Here is a 20024-nt window from a genome sequence, read left to right on the forward strand (position 1 = left end):
CGCTCACTCACAACCCGGTCTCACCATTCAAACACGCGACTCGATCTAGCGGCGCCGTTCCGTTCCTGAGAACGTTAATTTACACAGCAGCATAACTAACAAGCACGCTCGTTGCCAACTCGCAGAGCACGCGGTGGATGCGTTGCGTGACTTCCTTCCGGTGCTCCCTACCCCCCGGAGCACGTGGAAGTGCAGCAAGGATGGCCGCTTCCGACGGACCGTTTGTTGAATTACATTTACAGGACAGTGGCCTAAGCAATGATTGAGTTATTCAGGAGAACGATTGCATTTGAATCGCCTCGCCGGCCGGTGCCTAGAACAGCATCGCACACTTTGTTCGGCAAAGAGCGTGCATTGCACAATGTTTACTAATTTCCGCCCTAACACACACCCCGTAATGTTATGGATGCATGTTCTCCTTAGACTACTCGCTTTTGATTTGATTTGACGGTACATTGGCGTACCACATACTGTAATAATGTGAGACAGTCGTCGAACCTTGCTCCATGCTCCTGTCACTAACCTCATGACTCGTGAGACGGCAGCCCAGTCAACCCAGTCAAGACGGAAACTTGACCTTTCCGGTCGGAAGACCTTTGGTTTCAGTGACTTTTCTCCATCACTACCAGACAGCAGTAAGAATAGCTACTCGGAAAACGATTTGTTTCACCGCGGTGACTGCCGATCGGGTATGTGTTGGATGAAATTATAAAATCAATACACCCCCGGGAGGTTTGCGTTGCCTCGGTTCCGCCTGCACGTCCCATGCGTTTCTGCTGGATACGAATGGCGCAGTTTGAATAACGTTTTATTGCTCAAACACACCACGAGCTGCAGCAGACCGATAACGGGGAGAGTTTTGATTGTGGGAACGCTGCTGAAAACGCATAAAGTTTAGTACTTGTGGGATCATAAAATAGAATATTAGGCAGTTGCTGTGCTGAGCTTTTGCATAGAAATGTGCTAGCGTTTTTATTTATTTTTTGTTCATCTTTTACAGAATAAATCATATTCCTTGCTGCCATTTGATGAAATCTTTCACGAATCTTCCACAAAATACAACCAAATATTCTTAAAAAGTTTAACTTTAGTTGACATTTTGATTTAAAAAATTAGTTGAATGATTTTTGCACAAAAAATCTTCAAAAATGACCCGTTTTTAACCCAAATTAACCTCAGCTCCTCTTCAATCAAAATCAAATTCTTCATCTTCGTACGATATGACCTGATACTCAGCATGCACTGAAGCCACCCTGGGGAAAATAAACTTGTTTAAAATTATTGAAAATGATTACCTCTAGGCAAATATAATCCATCAAGCTAACAGTTTTCTTGAAAGCGCTATACGCAGACGAGATTACATTCACATCTCCTCTCCATCGAACCCCTTAGTGCTGGTAAACAGCAATTTCCGATGCGTTGAAAATAGACTAACGAAATATCGTATACACTCACTCGCCAGTTCATATCCTAATAAATATATTGTTTATTTTGTACTGTAAAGCGTTTATTACTTGTTGCCAGCGCTCCAACTCATACGGAGACGCTGTCGGACGAGTTGATCCTCGTTCGCTAATCGAATTCCGCTGCCATACATTGGGATAGGCGCTCGTTTGATTGCATTTCCTTTCTCGAAATTGCCGTGGGCCGATTAGCAGGAAGTGGTGCTTCACCAGGGCGAGCAGCCGTAGCCTTCAACACATTGTACGCGATGCGCGAGGCCTTCGGTCTTCGGGCATCGCTTGGGTTGGCAGTGTTCAAAGGAGCACTCGTGACAACGGTACTCGTCGAATGGTGTGGATAAAGCAATAACGTCATAAGGAACGGCGTCGTATGGCGCGACGATATCTGACTCTCGTTAATAAAACAGATATCCACTTACGACGAATCCTGAACGCCCGCCAGAATCAATCCTAACCGATCTCCAGTGTCCCGAACCCACTCACACATCACCACCATCACTACCACCACCGCTAGGGATTTTCTTCCGCAAACCGATCGATGTAGGCTGGTTAGTTGATTCTGCACCACTTGACAGCAATTGCTGTGGGATACCCGATACCGCTGGCAATCCGCGCCGCGCTTGTTGACAAAATCAAATCCTCGACGAATGGTCCTTGCCCACGGGTCGCGGCCAACAACCGGGTTCCGGGTCTGTGCTTTTCGGTTTTTCACGGTCATATACTTTCAATATTTCACTCTGTTCCTAAACCATCCCAATGGCATGAAGGGGCTATCGGAAATAGATTAGGACGATCGTATTAGGTAAAACCGGGGCTCAAGGATGCTATTGTGACTGCGGGTCGACTGCTGGTTATGGTCCAGTTGCTCCAGCGAACGAAATGTTGCCCATGCGATGTCCCGAAACAGTCCCCTCTTATCTCTGTGTCATTCCACTCGTGGATCTCTCTCTCTTAACGAAGCAGCCCTGCCCTGAGTGGGAGTGCATCTTGATGGACCGAACTCTGTGTCCGAATCTGTAGAAATGAATTCAATTAATTTCGGACTAAAAAGGTCAGTTCGGGAGCCATTCTTGGCTAGGCATGCTGAGTGAATCGAGCGATTCAATTTGTTGGCATAAACTGCTTCCTCATTTCTTGGTTATTTCCGTTTCCCAGCAACCTAGCGGTCCGAACGAAGCTCCTGATTCGAGAAACGTTCCCGTTTTTTTTCTTATAAAAGCATTTTCCGTCAATAAAACGATTCGCGCAGTAGGCAGCAGGTTTTATGGATATTGAAACTGGCGAAAAAATGGTGATATCTGATCCCCCAAGTGGAAACGAGATGTTGGACAGTGTGTCCAATTGATAATAGAGAATCGTCGTCATTCCGGAATTCCGGAAAGCCCGTTGGCAGAGGTTGGTATTGTTTTCGCTTCATGTGCACGTTTTGAGCAATGAAATGGAATCAACTTTCTCTATAATCCTCCCTTCATCCCTTCATCCCTTCATCAGAGTGCGTCCGAAGGACAACAACAACAACAACAATTCCTCTCTGGCCAAACGCTTCTCAGGAGCAACTTTGTATCATAATTTTCACACTTAATTAGGGTCCTTTGCCGCGTGCGTGCATCCACCGCCCCGAGGGGAGTTGGGGGTGGAAAAGTTACTCTACCTCTTGCTGGAAAAAGTTGTTCAATTTTGCTCGCACCGTCAGGACGCTGTGTGCTGATGGGGACATCAGCAGTTTGCCGTTTTCGCGGCCTTATCTCGAGGGCACGACAGGCGGGACCTACTCTCGAAAGGGATTGCCGTTAGTAGGGCTGCTAGTAATTGGAACCAGCTGTGCAGCACTAGATCCCTGTCCTGTCCCGACAATCGTGCCACTTTCTCTGCCCTCCTGGTGAGCGTTGTTATCGCATTCTTAAAAACAGTACTTTGTATTGTTGTGCGCGTCCCGTTGTCCGTGTTGGCACAAGAAGAAAGTTTCGATCGAGCATTATCTTCTATTTTTACAAATTCCACTCCACATTCCAGGAGCGACCATGCTCCTGCCCGTGCGAAGGATGCCACTTCCTTGGTAAGACCTTGGTTGATGAAATTTCTCCGAAGCCGCTCGAGTCGAGCAGCGCTCCGAAATGGCCCGCATAGGCCAGCACTGCATCCGCTGCTAGCCACAGTAGAACCAATTAAAAGCAGAAAAACGTAGAAAATGACGACACCGGCATGTGCTGCTTTGGAGATCTAACGAATTCCCAACAGGACCCGACCCGAAATATCACGCAATCATGGGGGAGGTTTGATGACGATTCGTGGAAGATGCTCCGATTTCATTTCCTAGTGTCGAGCCCCCTTCGTTAAGCTTTATATCCCCGAAATCGTCTGTGAGAGGGAACGATTTCTGAACATTCGGGTCTTCAAGCAACAGGTCGCCGTGGATTCGTCCTCGATTCCACGAATTGCTTATTACCGGAAGCAGCTTGTGGAAAGTGCGGAACACTCTGGCAGCTGCCACGGAATCGGCGTTTTGTTTAAATCGAATTCCTTATGATGACGATGCTCGCTCTTTGCTTTGAATACCGCATACCATCTCCGGTGGGGCCGGGACTTTTTGTGGCTGTGGCCAGCCTAGCGTTCTAAATCAATTTAAGTTTACACAGAGGCAACATTAATCAACATTACGACATGGCCGGCATGGCATGACAATGTGCCCCGCTTTGCCCTGAAGGCTCAATTTCCAGCGCACTCGGCACCTGTCGCACGCTGCTACGAGAGCCCTTTTCGGTCCGGCCTAGTGTCAAAGGGGGGGGGCCACTATCGTTGCGGCAAACGTTGCCGTTTAGTGGCACCGTTTTGGGCGATCCCAAAAGGTCAACAAAAGGTCACCGCACCACAGGACATTCCATTAGATCGGGCGTCCGGATGGCCTGCGGTCTCTGCGGACGAACATGCGAACGGACATTTGATTACGGAACATTCGTCGTTAAATACCCTCTGTGCCTCTTCTCTGTTTCCGATCCGTTCCAGTGGATGATATTCCGGGTAGCGAAAGGACCGTTCCTCGAGGACTTTTACCAGTGTGTGACGCACGGGTTCTACACCTCCCGCTGGCAGGAGCAGCTCTACACCACCTTCACGCTAGTGTTCATGTTCATCATTCCGCTGCTGATCCTGATTGGCACCTATTTATCAACGTTTATGACGATTTCAAGTAAGTATGCCCAGGGGCTCCATACCATCACTCGAGCTCGAGCATGGACATGGTGACTTCCGTTGAAAAGTTCTAATAGCCCTCTCTGGAATAGCCCATCTGGTGTGCACCACCACTCGGAGTGCAGCAGCAGCAGCGATCGAACGATGGCCGGTGGTGTTAAATTACATCTCCTCTAGAGGCCAATGGCCGATGTGGTTCATGGGAACGGTTATTAATTCCTGAGCAAAGTCTGCTCCACAGCTGTCAGCGACTCCATACACGATTTTTGCAGTTCAGATCGTGTGAAGCAGTTTAAAGCGAACCCTAAGCGATGTTCCGGCCCCGCCCGATGAAACGCTGATGGAATGACTTTAAACTCTCACACCTGACGCGCCCATCTTCTCCCTTTTTTCGCCTCACCTTTTCGGTGCTCGATTGATGACACAGCCATTTTTAACTTGAAACCCCCCCCCCCCCCCCCGTTTCTGGCAGACAAGTTCTCGTCTCGCAACACAGCTTCACCCCACTTTCAGCTCGATCATTTCGGTCTTGTAAGACAAGACCGCCTGGTCGGTGCGATAGTGCTTGCTTGTGAAGTGGAAGTGGAGCCGAGTTACTTGCTCCCAACTACCCCTAAATTATGGTGATTAATGACCGGGGCAACGATTAATTTGCCAAATTGAAACCCCGCGCTCTCTCGCTCGCTGATTCGGTAGCTAAGGTGCTGATGCTGCTTAATTCCATCCCAAAAATAGCAGAGTAACTTCATGGCTCGCGGGGGGAAGGGGGTTAAAATTGGTTCCCATCGGAGACGAAAGTACGATTCTCCACATCTAGCCATCACAGAGGCGGTACTGGCCGGAACTGATGGCACAGTTCCTCCGTAGCTTCACCTTCAGCAGTGACACATCGTTTGTGATGGATTGGCGCTCATCGGTTTAATGCTTTGTCTGGGGGAGCGGCGACCTTAATCTAATCACTTCAAGCAAATCAACCACAGAAGCCTACCGACTTACGCGTTCGCTCTCTCTATTTCTCTGGCATTCTTCTCAGTCACGTCACGGTATGGATCGAATGGTGGAGAAGTAACAATCCAGTGGAGTGAGAGGATTGATTTGGAACTAATTAAAATTACTTTACCAGCAGCACACGATCAGTGGCATCGTGCCGTGCTGTGTCGCTGTAGCGTAACGGTATTTCGCCTTGAAATGCCATTTCATCGGTGGATTAAGAGGGACAAAAAAAGATATCGTGAAACGTGCGCGCGCCATCATTATTGTGCCATTATAATCCGAGCCGAGCGACGCGGAAGCGAATTAGCGAATCCCATTACGGCCACCAAATTGCGCATCACAAACTTTTTTTTTATTATTTTCTCACTTTAGCTATTTAATTATGCTCTAGCTGATCCTGTGCAATGCATGCCATGCGGCCGGACTGCATGGTCGGAGCTTCAAGGACAAAGTTGTATTCATCACATGTATTCTCGGGTTAGATTTCAGCACTGACCGCATACCGCATGCTACAGGTGGTGGTGGTGGTGGTGGTGGTGGTGGCGATGGTGGCCGAGGATGGTTGTCGGTCACGAACAGTAGAAACCATACGCACCAGAAACCACCAAACTTTACCATCAGGTCCGCCAATGGCATGGAACTCGCCTCGGCTGGAGCTCTGTTGGGGAGAACTCTTATCTAACTCGTAGCGCTGCCACGCCATGGTACGTTATCTGTCAAACTCTCATGAGAAATCGTCATTAATTAAACCCAACTTGGGCGAAACAAAATGATTCCTCGCCACGACCAGTGTGGCAGCCTTGGCGAGACGGCGTTAGGTTCCATGTGCTTTTTTGTGGGTTCCTTTTCTGTCCTGTTGTTGTGCCGTTTGTTTGTGGTGATTGCGAGTCGCCAGCTGTGGTTGGCATTTCGGATTTCAGTCCGCTACGACATCCGCCTTGTCAACGAACGAACTGGCAATGGCGCGCAGAGTTGCAGAAGCAGCTTGAGCGACTAAAAACCATCTGATAAGGAGAAAAAATCTTTGTGGTCAAAATTCTACCATTTGTCTACCATCTGATTACTGGTTTAATGTTTTAATGGTTAGCAGCTCGGGTCAAATTGTTCAACCAAGACACAATTCTGAGAGTGCATTCACCATCAAATGGCTAACAATAAAGCACCCACGCAATGAAATACAAATCACAAAGCATAGCGCCCTGCTGCTCCCTAGAATTCCACTGAACACATTTTCTACGCTCGAACGGGTGTTTGTTTTGTTCACTTTTCACTCGCAGCAGACGTAAATGGGACGCTCTCCGACCGGAACGGAAACCTTGGAATGTTTCACTGCAGAGTATAATTTACAATCAGCATTCATTTCGCTGCCCTCTCGAAGGATTGTAGCTTTGTGGGCATCAGATGCTCCTGAGTAACCTGGGTTGAGTTTTCGGTTCGTACTAGGTGCTCGGCATTCTCCCCGTTTGTGCTTTGACCTGCCGAAAAGGATAGTCAGAATTGCAGTGACCGAGAAGAACCGGACCAAAAGGTCCCAAGTGTTGGCCCCTTGACCGCCCGGTTTGTTTGCTGTTAATTGTTGAGATATTTATGCTCCGCACGTTTGTCGCCGCACCCCCCACCGACGGTAGCGCTGCTTAAGGGTAGAACGACACTTTCCAGAGAATGTTCGTTCAATCGCCTGGAACGGGCCATAGTCTCTAGCTTTGCAAACAATGTCCTTTTCTCATAATTAATCCCTCAGTTTTTGTTTTGCTTTTTGGGAAGGCGCAGTGAACCGCTCGTTGCGATTGCTTCTGTTGGGCAACTTGCAACATACAATTCGGTACAGCTCGAACTGAAGTTGAACGCGTAAGCATCGCAAAATATCCTTCAAAACGGAACGGAAGATGGCACAATTAATGGTAAGGCTTACGTCGATAGCATCTTTCGTGACCGCTCCTCAGTCGATCATCAATCACCAAACGGACGCTGCCCGTTTTACGGTGTGCGTTTTTGACGGTTTACTTCAACCGAGATTGCCTTTCACAAACGCCGGGGCAGGGGGCTGCGCGGTGAGACGCACGATCCCCTACCGTTATCCGATAAATTAATGCCAAATCATCAACAATGCTGGTGTGCTTACCGAACCGAAACCCGAAGGAGCAGGATTCAAATCTAAACTTTCGCTTCTGGAATGGGGCAACGACGGTTCGACGATTAGCATCTTTTGAGCAGCGATTGATCACGCTGAAGGAATTAAGGAAAAGTGCGAATGCGAAAGTATTAACAATGGGAAACTTTATTATTTATCTTTCTACTGAGGATCAAGCATTTTCGTTCCACTCGATTATAGCACTCGTGAAGTGATTTCATCGGAAGCGAGCGTCGTGGCTCACTATGCCAAAAACGGGACCGTTTCGTATTGCATTTCAAAATTATTGTATTTTCATCCACTCGGAGCATGAATTGTTCAAGCGAAAATATGTTGCCCCCTTTTTTGTGAATCTTCTTCAAGCCGCGATACATAAACATTGTGCCGGAGTGCCTTCTTGGAAGCTGTTTCCTAAATACACACCATCCATTTCGCTGATGGATGTTTTTTTGCCGATGGGTTTCGACCCGCAAACAGAAATGAATGACGATGAACGCCACACGTGCGTGATACTAGGCTGTGTGCAGCTGTTGGTTACGTACATCCCCTTAATGGATTTGGTGTTCGAGTGGTTACGAAGCAGCTGCAGCGCCAGGCTGTCCACCATGTGAAGACCCATGCGCCTCCATTTCAATTAACTTTACGCTCACGTGGCACAGGCAGCTTTCGTCTGTTATCAAGAATTGCGTGTGTTTTGGAGAGTTCATTGCGTTCGTGGTTCGCTATTGAGCTTAGGGGTAACGCTTCTTTTGTGGACTGCTACCGGCAATTTATCCCTAGAAAAGGCACCTTACTATAGTAAATTGCTTTTCGGATGACAAATTGTTGCTAGATGATGCAGGCAGTATGTTCAGTTATTTTTCAAGCACACGCGTACTCGCTTTGCAGCTTTAAGCATGGCTTGAGTTCAATTACGATACTTTATCGTCGATAGTTGAACGATGATTGTACGTTGTTATTAGCATGCGGGCCACAGAACAAAGTATCAACCAGTCCGCGGGCCATTTCATGACTTCATGTGGAGGTGGTTGGCTTTATTAAATTTGCTTTTTCCTAGCAAAGACCAACCGGTGCCGGTGTTCGTGGCCAGCGAGGTTGTTTGCCGAACCTGGAAAACGAAAAGCTGTGTAGCTCCGTTACCGAAACTCGATGATGGAAGCGCCTTCGAAATGGAGGCGCCAGGTAACCGGTAAAATTGCATACTTTCAGAGGTTTAATATAGAAATTGAAATAGCACCGTGAACGTCGCCGCGGGCCGCACAAAATAGTTTGGAGTTTAAATGCTAGAAATTCCCGTCAAGAGTAAAATTCAAAACTATTGTAACTCAAAGAGAAAACTGCATTCACTTGGCATTCAATCCTCTTTCAATGGCTAGCTGGGCTGCGGCTAGTCCACTTCGTCTGTGTAACAATAGAATTTCAGGCACCCAATTTGCATCCTGAACCAGTTTGAAAATAAGTTTAGCCAATGCCAGAGGGAACTGTAGGCGAAACAAAATGTTCAACAAACAAGAGGAACAACGAATCCGCACGGGTAAACCTTTCTTTGCCATGGAATCCATTAAAGCCGACAACAGTAAATATGCCCTGCTGTGGCTCTTAAATTGTCCTGGGAGAAAAAGAGAGTTATCGCACGAAACCCGAAAGCACACAAACGCGGCGCCTGTTGTCGGGCCTGCGAGGATACACAAAACAGCCGCTTAAAGCCCCTGGTTGGATGTATGGCGAACCGTCCGGTTGTTCCATCTTGTGATGTCGCGTTCGGCAAGCGTGTCTCTGTAAATTCTTTCGCAGAAAACGGTATGCCCTCCCATCATTTTCGCCCAGCCGGGCGTGGGTGAATGCGACAGGGTGACTATTGGTGCAGGCAGCGTGAAATTCTATAAAACATTGATTTCATTCTGTTATCAGCGCGCTTGTCACGGCAGAAAAGCTCGTTCGCTTGTAGACTTGGACAAAATAGAAGAACGAACGGACGTGTTCAAATATAGCGCAGACGAAAAACGGCATGTCGTTTCGCTTCGTGGGACGTGCGGAGTTTTCTTTGGAAAAATAATTACATTAAATTTGTGCTGGTGTCTGCAATTCCTTTCTCAACCATACTAAGGGGTTGTAAGCGTCTTGCTTTTATGTGTTTTCATCGCATATCCTTGTGCCTCACATGCCGTTTGTATTTTGAAGAAAAAACAATAATTTTCAACTAATTTCTAATCATCTGCTGTTTTAAGAAACTAGAAGTTGCAAAAAGCGTTAATGTTTTGAACATATGATGTCTTTGGAGTCATTTAATATTCCATAATTTTATCACACAGTATTAAATAATCAATCAGTCAATATACTCGACCAACGTTCATTCATTTTGACGCTGCATTACCAATCATTCATTCAATTCGCAGACTTTAAGCTGACAATCCTATGTTACTATTCGTTATTGGTATTCGTTCGTGTTATTGGTTCGGTTTTCCACCGCTGCAAGGATTGTCGACAGCTTAAAACCCTTCCGTTTAACGCTGGTCATTTCATTTACAGTATCCCATCCTGTATCCTGATAGAGGCGCCTGGCAGCACGGCAGCCTGGCGGCGTAACGAAATAATGGTTCGTAATGGTTTCCCGGAGCAGCAAGCCCTTCTCGAGTTTCGTAATGGGTTTCATAATATCCATCGCATAATGCCAATCATACACAACCAGTGTTACCTTGTGCCGGTGAACCTTTGTCGAGGGCAACGATTCGATAGTATGAAAGTGCCCAGGCTGCCTTCTTCCAGTGTAAAAAGGTTTTCATGCTGAGAATGGGAATCATTTTTCGCACCCCTCACGAATGAGGTGCAGTTCTATCATTTCCAAATCTTATTCGGCATCATTATGAATTATCATCTTGAAACAGTCGCTCCCTTGACTCTGGCTTTGGCTCTCTAGACGTCAACCAAGCAGGCGACAATTTAACACTAAGATTATCAATTTACATAACTAAATCGTGTCGTGGCCGCCGGTACCCGCAAACTAACTTCATCATAAACTCATCAAAACATCCAGAAATGCAGCATTTCTATAGCAATGCAGGGTGCATGCGGACCACGAAATGGTACTAACCGTTAGTCGCTCCTACCGAGTTTTCAATTTGGACGTTGCCAACTTACATGCTGAGACCGAATGCCAAATGGAATTATTATTCATGCGCTCTGCAAAACGATCATTCGGTTACACAAGTTTGCTTTCAGAGCAACGGGCACACCTTTTTCACACTCCGTCGCTGCCAAGTGTTACGAACAATTGCAAAGCATGCTGTGCTTTACTTGGCTGCCTTCATTTTACGAAGTCTGCTTTGCTCTAACCTTCTTCCTGATTTGAAGCTTACGGAAGCAAAAGTTGTCACCCACTCCGGCCCGCCGTGTCGCTCATTTATCACAATCTCCAACGCCAAGCATAAAGGCCAGCGCTCGCCCAGCCTCCGAAGAAGTCCAACCATCTGTCCCGGCTCCTCTCTCTCTCTCTATCGGCATCCAAGGAGTGCAGCGCCATCAACGTCGTGACTGAAACTGATCTGCATCCATAAATTATCACGCCAGCGTATCTTCTTCGTGACGTGCGTACGAGCCGTTACGGGCGGGATATGTTTCCAAAAGAGGGGCCTAACGCAATGACCGGAGGAAAAAGAGAGAGAGCAAAAAAGAAAGCAACGAAGAAACGAAAACAATAGCTCTCACGAGTACCAACCAGCTCGTGATGAAGCGCGAAGTGATGGCTTACGCTTTCCGCCCGAATTAGCATAATTGCCAGTGGCCACAAACAAATGTGTGAGTTCTTGGGTGGTGCGTGGTGGCCACGGGACATGACTGGTGTCGCTGGTACAACGCTGGGTCGCGGGTTTGTTGGTTTAGAATTCTTAAAATTCTGCTACAAATCTTCTTGGAGCAACCTGCGGGTGAACCATCAAGGTAGGGCACTAGTTCACGGGGCGCATTGTGTAGCATCTGGGCCGCTGCCATGGGCTGTCGTCAGCCGTGTAATACATAATTAAATTTCCACTCGTGTACAAACTCCGACGAGCGCGAACTCCATTACCTTCGTCACCGTTGATCACGTTCTGGCGGTATTTTGACTGCGCAATTCTATGAATATTTTGTGGCCACGCTTTCTTCTGAGCGCTCACTGGCGTCTTATCACATGTCGGGGGGGGGGGGGGGGGCGGAGCGGAGAAAGTTTCACCCTGCAGGACGCACCGTACGCCATGTCCTGTATTGTGTATTTGCCAAAAACTAAGACGGAAATTCATCACGTTGTCCTCCCCCAACCTAGGGTCTAGTGCGTTCCGTTAAGTTTCACGGAAGTTTACGGATTACGCGATACTCTCTCTCTGTCTCTGATCCCGTGATCGGAACGATTGGAACGAAGCCATCGCCGTAGACGTAGCCGTAACGCTCACAGTAAGCACACAGTTTATGGTTCTGTAAACTTTTGGTTTACGGCAAGGTATTCATCTTATCAGGTTGATCAAAGCCGAGCGACTGGTGTTAAGTTAATGCGCTTAGCACCGCTAGTAAACGCTCACGCTGTTGCTGTACACTCTAGCCTAGGATCACCGGAACATGCGATACCAGCAGAGATGGTAGTTTCGGCACGATTTCCGCGGCTTTTCTTCTGTGGAGCGTGTTCCGCTCGCCGCTCGCTGGTTCGCAAACGGCTGAGTCACTGTTTTGCGGTCGGTACGTGCATTGCAATTTGGTGCGTTAATTTGGTTTTTGGAAAGTTCCTAGAAATTGGAGAGCGTTGAAATGGCTTCTCCGGGAAATTTGCCGCGTGCCAGGTTCGCATTATAATACGAGCGCTAGTGAAAGGTGAACAACAGAGATGACAGATAATCCTGAGTGTTGTTAAGGGGGGACTTCTGTATTTCCGTGCCAAAAAAGGCCCGTTTTTGACAATTTTTTGTGACCCAACCATTCAACTTTATCTTTTCAAGTAAATAGTTTATTAATTTACAACTTTTGAAGAATATTTGGTATTGTTTTGAAAAACATTCATTGAAAAATTAATCCTTGTCATCAAATTTTGGTAGGCGAGTCGTCGCAAAAGTATTTTTTTCGGTGTCCATCGTAGTGACATGACGGGTCATCTGAAATATACAAATCGATATTTGTTGGAAAGATTATAAGTTTATGTAGGTAGTCCCGGAGAGTTTTTGTCTAAACTCCTATTTTTCGATTTTTGGCAGATTTTTGAGGTTGAAAAAGTGATGCTTTTTGCGATTCTGCCAAAAAATTGAACTTTATATAATTATTTAAAAAAAAAGTATCACCAAATTTTTATGATATCTCGACGGAACTACCTGGCAAAAAGCGTACAGATTATGTGTTAAAAATTTCAAATCGTTCGGCCCAGTAGATTTTACGGTACGATGGACACCGACTTTGAAAACGTTGGTTTTGGGAAACGCTTTTCAAAGTAGCGAGCTGCATGGATCTTAGTATGAAAGGCGAATTTTCAAAAATCTATAACTTTGTCAGTTTTGCTTTGATTGATTTAAAATTTTTACACAATGTTCTTAAAAGAGGAAAAATGGGAAAAAAAATTCTAGGAAAAATGTTAACAACATGTGTCGCAAAATAAAATAAATACCGAAGCCCCTCCCCCATTAAGGGTAGTCTGTTGTACACTGTTCTTAATTTAAGTAACTCCACAATCCAAACATACGGCTCGTCCGTCCTTATATATGTTAAAAAAAACTCCACAATCTGATTCGATTTTTGAAAACTTTTTAGTAGTGGCAAATGGTAATAAATTGCTTCATACGTTCAGGCGAAACAAACTACTTTTTGTAAAAAACATGATTAAATATGTCTAACTGTTGAAATTGAGGAACTTGAACCAGATTTTTTTCATAAGAAATAGCTTCTTCATCGAATGTAATGTTTGCAGCAATTTCGCCGAGACACATAAACGCATACCGCACTTATGGGATGCATGGGATCTATCAAAAGTATTCACCGGTCAAAGATGGTTTGAAATGGAGGCTCATGGTCGTTCATCTCGGTCGTACCTACGAACGGTTAGACAACAATGACAAGTCAATAAGCATTGTGTCTGTACAAATGTTAAAATAATTACCAAATTCTACGAAACTGTTCCAAACCGAAGCGTAGACGCAGCTAACATACCATTTGCAGTCCGTACTTCCACGAAAAACCGTATCGGCGTTCTCTAAATTTTAACGCAAAATTGATGCATTTAATTATTCATAAAACAGCCTGCCAGCAACGGCCTACAGTGCAATCTGTTTCCCACTCTTTAGTCATGGGTTGTGAACAACGGCAGGTATTACAGCTTTAAAGCAGACAGCACGCATGGCAGCTGTACTTTTTGTAGCGGTCGGTAAAATGCTTTCGGGCCGAACCTTCGCAGTACCGCGCCATTTCACTACTTTGGGCCCTTCAACGAGACCCTTCCGCACCATTAAGCATCGGCGCATATTGATCCCATTCTTCTTCTTCTTTCAAACGTGCGGGTAATAATTTATCCAAAATGGATGCCATTCTTACTTCACCTTCTATTTTTTTTTGTGGTATTCGTATTTAGCTCATCGCTTGTCGGGGGTTTTATGGGCATTCTTGCGGCCTGGTAGTCTCCGGTTTCAAGGCTTTCTAATCGTACCACTCACAACATGTTCTTTTACTTCATTTCTCTCTCTCTCTCTCTCTCTCTCTCTCTCTCTCTCTCTCTCTCTCTTGCCTCTTGTGGCGTGGCTCAGGCAGCGAGAAAATCTTCCGAATCGACACGTCAGCCGTGGACAGGACGACGTACTACCGGCGCTCGGACACGAACCGGCAGCGGCTGATACACAAGGCGAAAATGAAGTCTCTCCGCATCTCGGTCGTTATCGTGGTGGCGTTTATCGTGTGCTGGACACCGTACTACATCATGATGCTGATATTCATGTTCCTTAACCCAACCGGGCATGTAAGTATTGGTCGAATTTGTCGCCTCACTAATGAATATTACATTTCATCTGATATTTGGCTCTTGGTTTTTTCTTTCTTTTTCCATGTCTCGATCTCACAAACACTTGATACGGTCGGTTCCGGAACAAACAGTTTGCCGAGGATCTGCAGTCGGGCATTTTCTTCTTCGGTATGTCAAACAGTCTGATCAATCCGCTGATCTACGGTGCGTTCCACCTGGTCCCGATACGGCAGCGGCGCAATCAGTACAACCAACATGTAAGGTACATACACAACGCTCTTTTGATGTGGTTTGTTACGTTACGCGTGCTTGCTACGTAGCTTAGAAAGCGTAGTCAGATGCTGCAGCCGTATATAGCCGTGGATCCCTGCCATTTCTTGCTGTTCTTCCGCCTCTCCTCCGTGGCTTCTTACACTCCTTTGTTGCTGCCTAAGCCATCGTGCCATATACCAATTCACCAGGATTAGATGAACCATCAATGGGTAACGGGCACTCGATTGTAAACCATCTGCAACGGGGCTTCTAATTACGAAATAGCTTATCAACATTCATCGCAGATAAGAGAGCGCAGGGATTCCGAAATGATGCGGCAAAAATCAATCGCTGATAGACTATCCGATACGACAGGACTCCTAAACCGATCTCTGCTGTACAGTGCCAACGGCGGAACCACGAACGAGCGTGAGCGAACATCCCAAAAATGGGTTCCGTTAATGGAAATGGCCGACGCCACAGGCAGGAATCGTTCGAACGCTTGTTGATTAATAGAAGTTTAGCTTTACTTTTGGACGATTATTAATATTAGCTCGTCAACCTGGTGGTAATTCTTCTTAATTGACTTCTTCGGCAACAGCAAGGAAGAAAAATCGACAACAGCAAGCAGCACTTATCATCGCAAGATCCCGTGGGGTTGCTGACCAGCAGGACCGTTATAACCACCGCAGATATCCAAAAGGCATCGCTAAGTAGTACCACTCACAGTGCGAATGCTGCCATCTTTCTCCGGATAAGTTAGCTCGTTTATCTGGCAACATCTTCCCCTTATCTACTTATCCTTACCCCTCCCTCGGTGTATCCTTATAGGGGGATTACACTTTTGGGATTTTGGTGGTTAACCGACGGTGTCCGTGGTTAGCTAATGGAATCAATTAGGCAGTTTTTTGCTGCTGGTAATTCCATCGCGAGACTCCAAGAAGGCCAACTTAACGAAATATCAAGCTACAGCGTAATGAAAGGCGTCATAAACGATACGCGGGGATTCACCCAACGGTGTTGAACATGGCTCCGACATTACAGATGTCAGATGCGGCTTGTTCGAGGATTAGTTATTGGGATGGAGCCGAAAATTTCGCTTTAAATAGGTGCCAGGAGGTTGCTGTTGTGGTTTGATGTTTTTTTGGCCTTTGATGTAGAGAATGGTTGGTGTTTGCCAAGGATTGCTAGTGTCTCCTGTGCCTAGGATTTCGTCTACGTCCTTTATTTTCTTACGCTATGCTTCCTTATACGTTTTATAAATTCACAGTTTCGAAAACTTTTTTTTTTCTCCTTTCACCTGGCCATCTATCTCGAATGATATTTTATTATGAATTTGAACTGAGATATATTCAGTTTATTTTAATTTTTGTAGTAAAATGGAAAAGCAATGTTTGATGTAAGATATGAAAATTAACAGTTTATAGTTAATGATAAACTAGATGGAAAGCTATTATATGACAGAGTTAGAGATTAGATCATAATTATTTAAAAATGGTCCTTAACAGTGATCAAAAACCTTCCAAAGCTAATCAGTGAACGATGTACGGATAATGTATAGCCCATTCAAATCGGTGCAGTAGTTTTAAAGTTGTGATGGGATCCAACGTTGAAAATGGAAGGTTTTCGATAACACGGCTTTATAGTTTTGAATTTAGAATTCAATGTTGTATAACTAATTTAAGCATCCTTGAGACTATACCCGATACGTCTGCAGGTAGAGGGGAACAGAAGAAGTGAAATATTTGTTAAAAATATGCGTTTATATGCCTAGCTGTAGCTGATGCCTTAAAGATTTGAATCAAGCTGAACAAAGAACAGCTAGAGAGATCGGCTATGGAGATAATAATTGAAATGCTTGTGCACACACAAATTTCTACTCCAACACGTAAACAAACCTTATCTTTTAAGAAAAAGGTTTTTAGGTTCGTTGTCATTCGCCTATGACTCGGAACTCGGATGGTTAGCCATCTGTTCCACCGACCCACCGATCTCCTTTTCCAGAAACACAGAACACCTTTTGCGGCACATTCTTATTGTGGCGAAAGAAAAGGTAATTTCCATGGAAACATACTCTATCGCCGTCGACTCACCCAGCAAAAAAGGATACTCTCTCTCTAGTCATACAACGGTCGGTTTGCTGACCGTAACCTCACACGAACCGGGGTCATGTCGCTTCGAAGCGCTTCTTGAGAGTAATTAGCATAAAGGCGTTTCGGGACTTTCGGGTGTATCCATTTTTTACTATTTTGCTAAATAAAACTCAGATGATCCTTCACAAGTGTTGTAGAACAAGCTGCTACTCTGTTGCGCTCTCCACGGGTTGCTGCCGACGAAATGAAAATAAGAACGCCATTGATACGAAGCTGCACGTGTTACCACTAAGTTTGGGCGCCACTTGGAGACTTTGTTTTAATTTTTTTTTTCGTATCAACTTTTTTCTTGCTTGGCGGCGTGTTACTGTTTCTGCTGATTCCTCATCCTCGCTCTGCAGCCCAGTTACGCCATCGTAGAAAAGATCCAAAAGGCTAAGCGCAGTATAGCAATGGCTGCTTAGGATGTGCCGCTTCATGCATATGCAGCATATTCAGCTTGCTTGGACATGTTGGCCTCAGCAGCTGCTGCCACCACACACACGACAACTGACCGACTTTTGGTTTAGTTTTGTTGCTATTTGTTTTTCGCACAAGTCCCAGCTCGGCCTGCCATCACGTGTAGGCACGTATTTCATTTCTCCAGGAAAATGATTAATTCCGGCCCTTTTTGGCGTAGCTAGCGAAACGTTACCCCCCAAACAAGCAAATCGCAAAGCATGCGTTGAACGCTGCAGTTGCTACTGGTCACCAGCACCTCCACCAGAGACCGCTTGCTCGCCATGTTGTTTACGCCAGCCGTGTGTCGATGTGTTTTTATTTTATGTTTACAGCTTAAGCTATTGCTTTGTCCGCGGCCTCGCGTATGCTATCATCATACAGCATCATCATCTCGCGTGGCCACACCTAATTGCCAATTGTCATCGGGCCGCCCGCCACACCAAAGCCAATCTGTTGCTAATAAATTTCTCTTTTCATCCCGTTTTTTTCGTTCCATTCACGACGCTCGCCAAAACAGGGAAGGCTCTGTGTACTTTCAACGGTCGTCCACCTTCAACCACCACAATGGCCACCAGCGGAATCTCAATCCGCACATCAAATTTTCCAACTCGCACTCCAACCTGCCGGAGGAAATCTCGCTGATGTCGCTGGAGAAGGATCTGCGCAGCCTGGACGAGAACGTTAACCAGATCCACCAGAAGGGTGGCGGCGGTGGTGCCGGCAATGGGACAATTCAGCGGCGCAGCTTCACCACCAAGTTTCTCTCCTTCTCGCGCCTCTTCAATCGCAACCATCCAACTAAGCTTTAAAGCGACGCCAGCGAGCGAGGACAGGACAAAGTTGTGCCGGGTTAATACCGAGATAAGGATTGGCGCTAGGGATTTGGGACGAAAAAAAAAGAAGGAAAATGATACTATCACTCGCGACACTGCGACGTCTGTGTTCGTTGGGAAACGGCTCAGCCAAGAGATACGCTGTTCGCAGCTCAGTCCAGTTTCAGTACGAGTGACTGTTAACATTAGTTCACGGCCGAAGGCAGCTAAACTGTAACCTGCTGTTATATATGTATGTTTACCAGAGGAAAAAAACTGTACATAAGTTGATAGTGCTTAAGCGAATGGTCAGGTCCCCAGGAGGTGTGGATCTCTATGTTAAGGGAAACTGCGATGTTACAGTTTCGCCACGATACACGCCCTCGGCGGTCTAGTGTATATATTGTGCCGACAGTGAGATAGTAATGTTGTTCAAAATGTTACCGAATATCACGAATTGTGCGTTGTGAGTGAGAAGTCAGGTGGAAGAAGTATGTACAAATGCAGGCAGGGCAGGGAGAGGGCATAATTTATATTACCATCATCATCGTTATCGTGATCGTGATGCTTATCTGTAAGAGATGTTGTCGTATCAGTTTCAGCAGGGCGCTAGTGAACGTATGTTGAAGGTCTAATTGGATGTTAAATCCGCGAGTGAAGAGTAAGAGCATTGTTGTGCAATGCCCAGGGTCGTTGATGGCACGTTACGGGTTTGCGGTCCTCACTGGCCGGCCTGCACCGACGGCTGTGGGATCGGGCAGGATCGAAATATGATTCTAGATATATTTTTTTATAAATAAAATAAACAGCAAAAGAGTGAACAACGAAACGACAAAATCTAGAGTTTCCTTTTTCGTTATTCCACTGGGCCAAGGGGACATTTCGGGTTTCCGATCGAACCGAAGCAATTTGTTTATGGCCGATGGATGTTTTCGCGTAGGTAGCGTAATGTGAAGTGATACGCACGATATCCACAACAAGAAGGATCCTTGCTACTGAAGAGGATTCTGAAAATCAAATCCAAGGTTTCACCATTCGCGAGCGTTCTAAGAGATGCCCCTGTTTCTACTAAAATTCGTTGAAACCCTCGAAAATTGTTCCACGTTGATGGTACTAATTGTTATTGTCCCTTAGAATCCCTTGCGCTGCGTCTAGTGGTGTTTGCGATGGGCACGCAATTACACGATGAAATAATAAATAGAATCCAAGAATTGTAAAACAGAATGTGGAATCCGGGAAAATGTTTTCATTGAACACAATCGTACCTCTTGAAGCAGCATAAGGATAGGTCTGAGAGATAGAGAACGCATTTATCTCATTTATTCCGCATCGTTGCCATGTTCAAGTGTAGCTACTAAGATGAAAGCCAGTGCGCTGTCATGGCAAGGCACTAGAAAAGGATCATCTGATTTAATTGAGTGCCTCCTACATCTTTATCACAAGTGAGGAAATGATAGCGAAACTCCGCGGTGCTTCGTTTTCAATGACGTGCATGACTTAATTTCTGTCGCAATTTTGCCCCAACCTTCTTATTCACGGATATTGTGCAAGCAGTCACGTGGATACTTTCCGTAATTGTATCGTTGTTTAGCCTACACCGTTTTTGGGTTATATCCGTTTCAAATTCATTGA

General features: G+C 45.8%; 1 protein-coding gene across 2 annotated transcripts in view; it reads left to right on the forward strand.

Annotated features, from left to right (window-relative positions):
- Positions 1–19049, forward strand: part of LOC126581681 (gonadotropin-releasing hormone receptor) — a 36148-nt gene extending 17099 nt beyond the window's left edge. For both annotated transcript variants that reach the window (XM_050245500.1, XM_050245499.1), the window contains exons 3-6: positions 4467–4650; positions 14523–14731; positions 14866–14996; positions 18098–19049. In XM_050245500.1, coding sequence (XP_050101457.1) covers positions 4467–4650; positions 14523–14731; positions 14866–14996; positions 18098–18389 — 816 coding nt within the window. In that variant the 3' untranslated portion in view covers positions 18390–19049. The remainder of the gene's footprint in view (positions 1–4466; positions 4651–14522; positions 14732–14865; positions 14997–18097) is intronic.
- Positions 19050–20024: the final 975 nt, after the last annotated feature.

Source organism: Anopheles aquasalis, chromosome 2 (assembly GCF_943734665.1).
Source record: "Anopheles aquasalis chromosome 2, idAnoAquaMG_Q_19, whole genome shotgun sequence".
Taxonomy (NCBI): Eukaryota; Metazoa; Arthropoda; class Insecta; order Diptera; family Culicidae; genus Anopheles; species Anopheles aquasalis.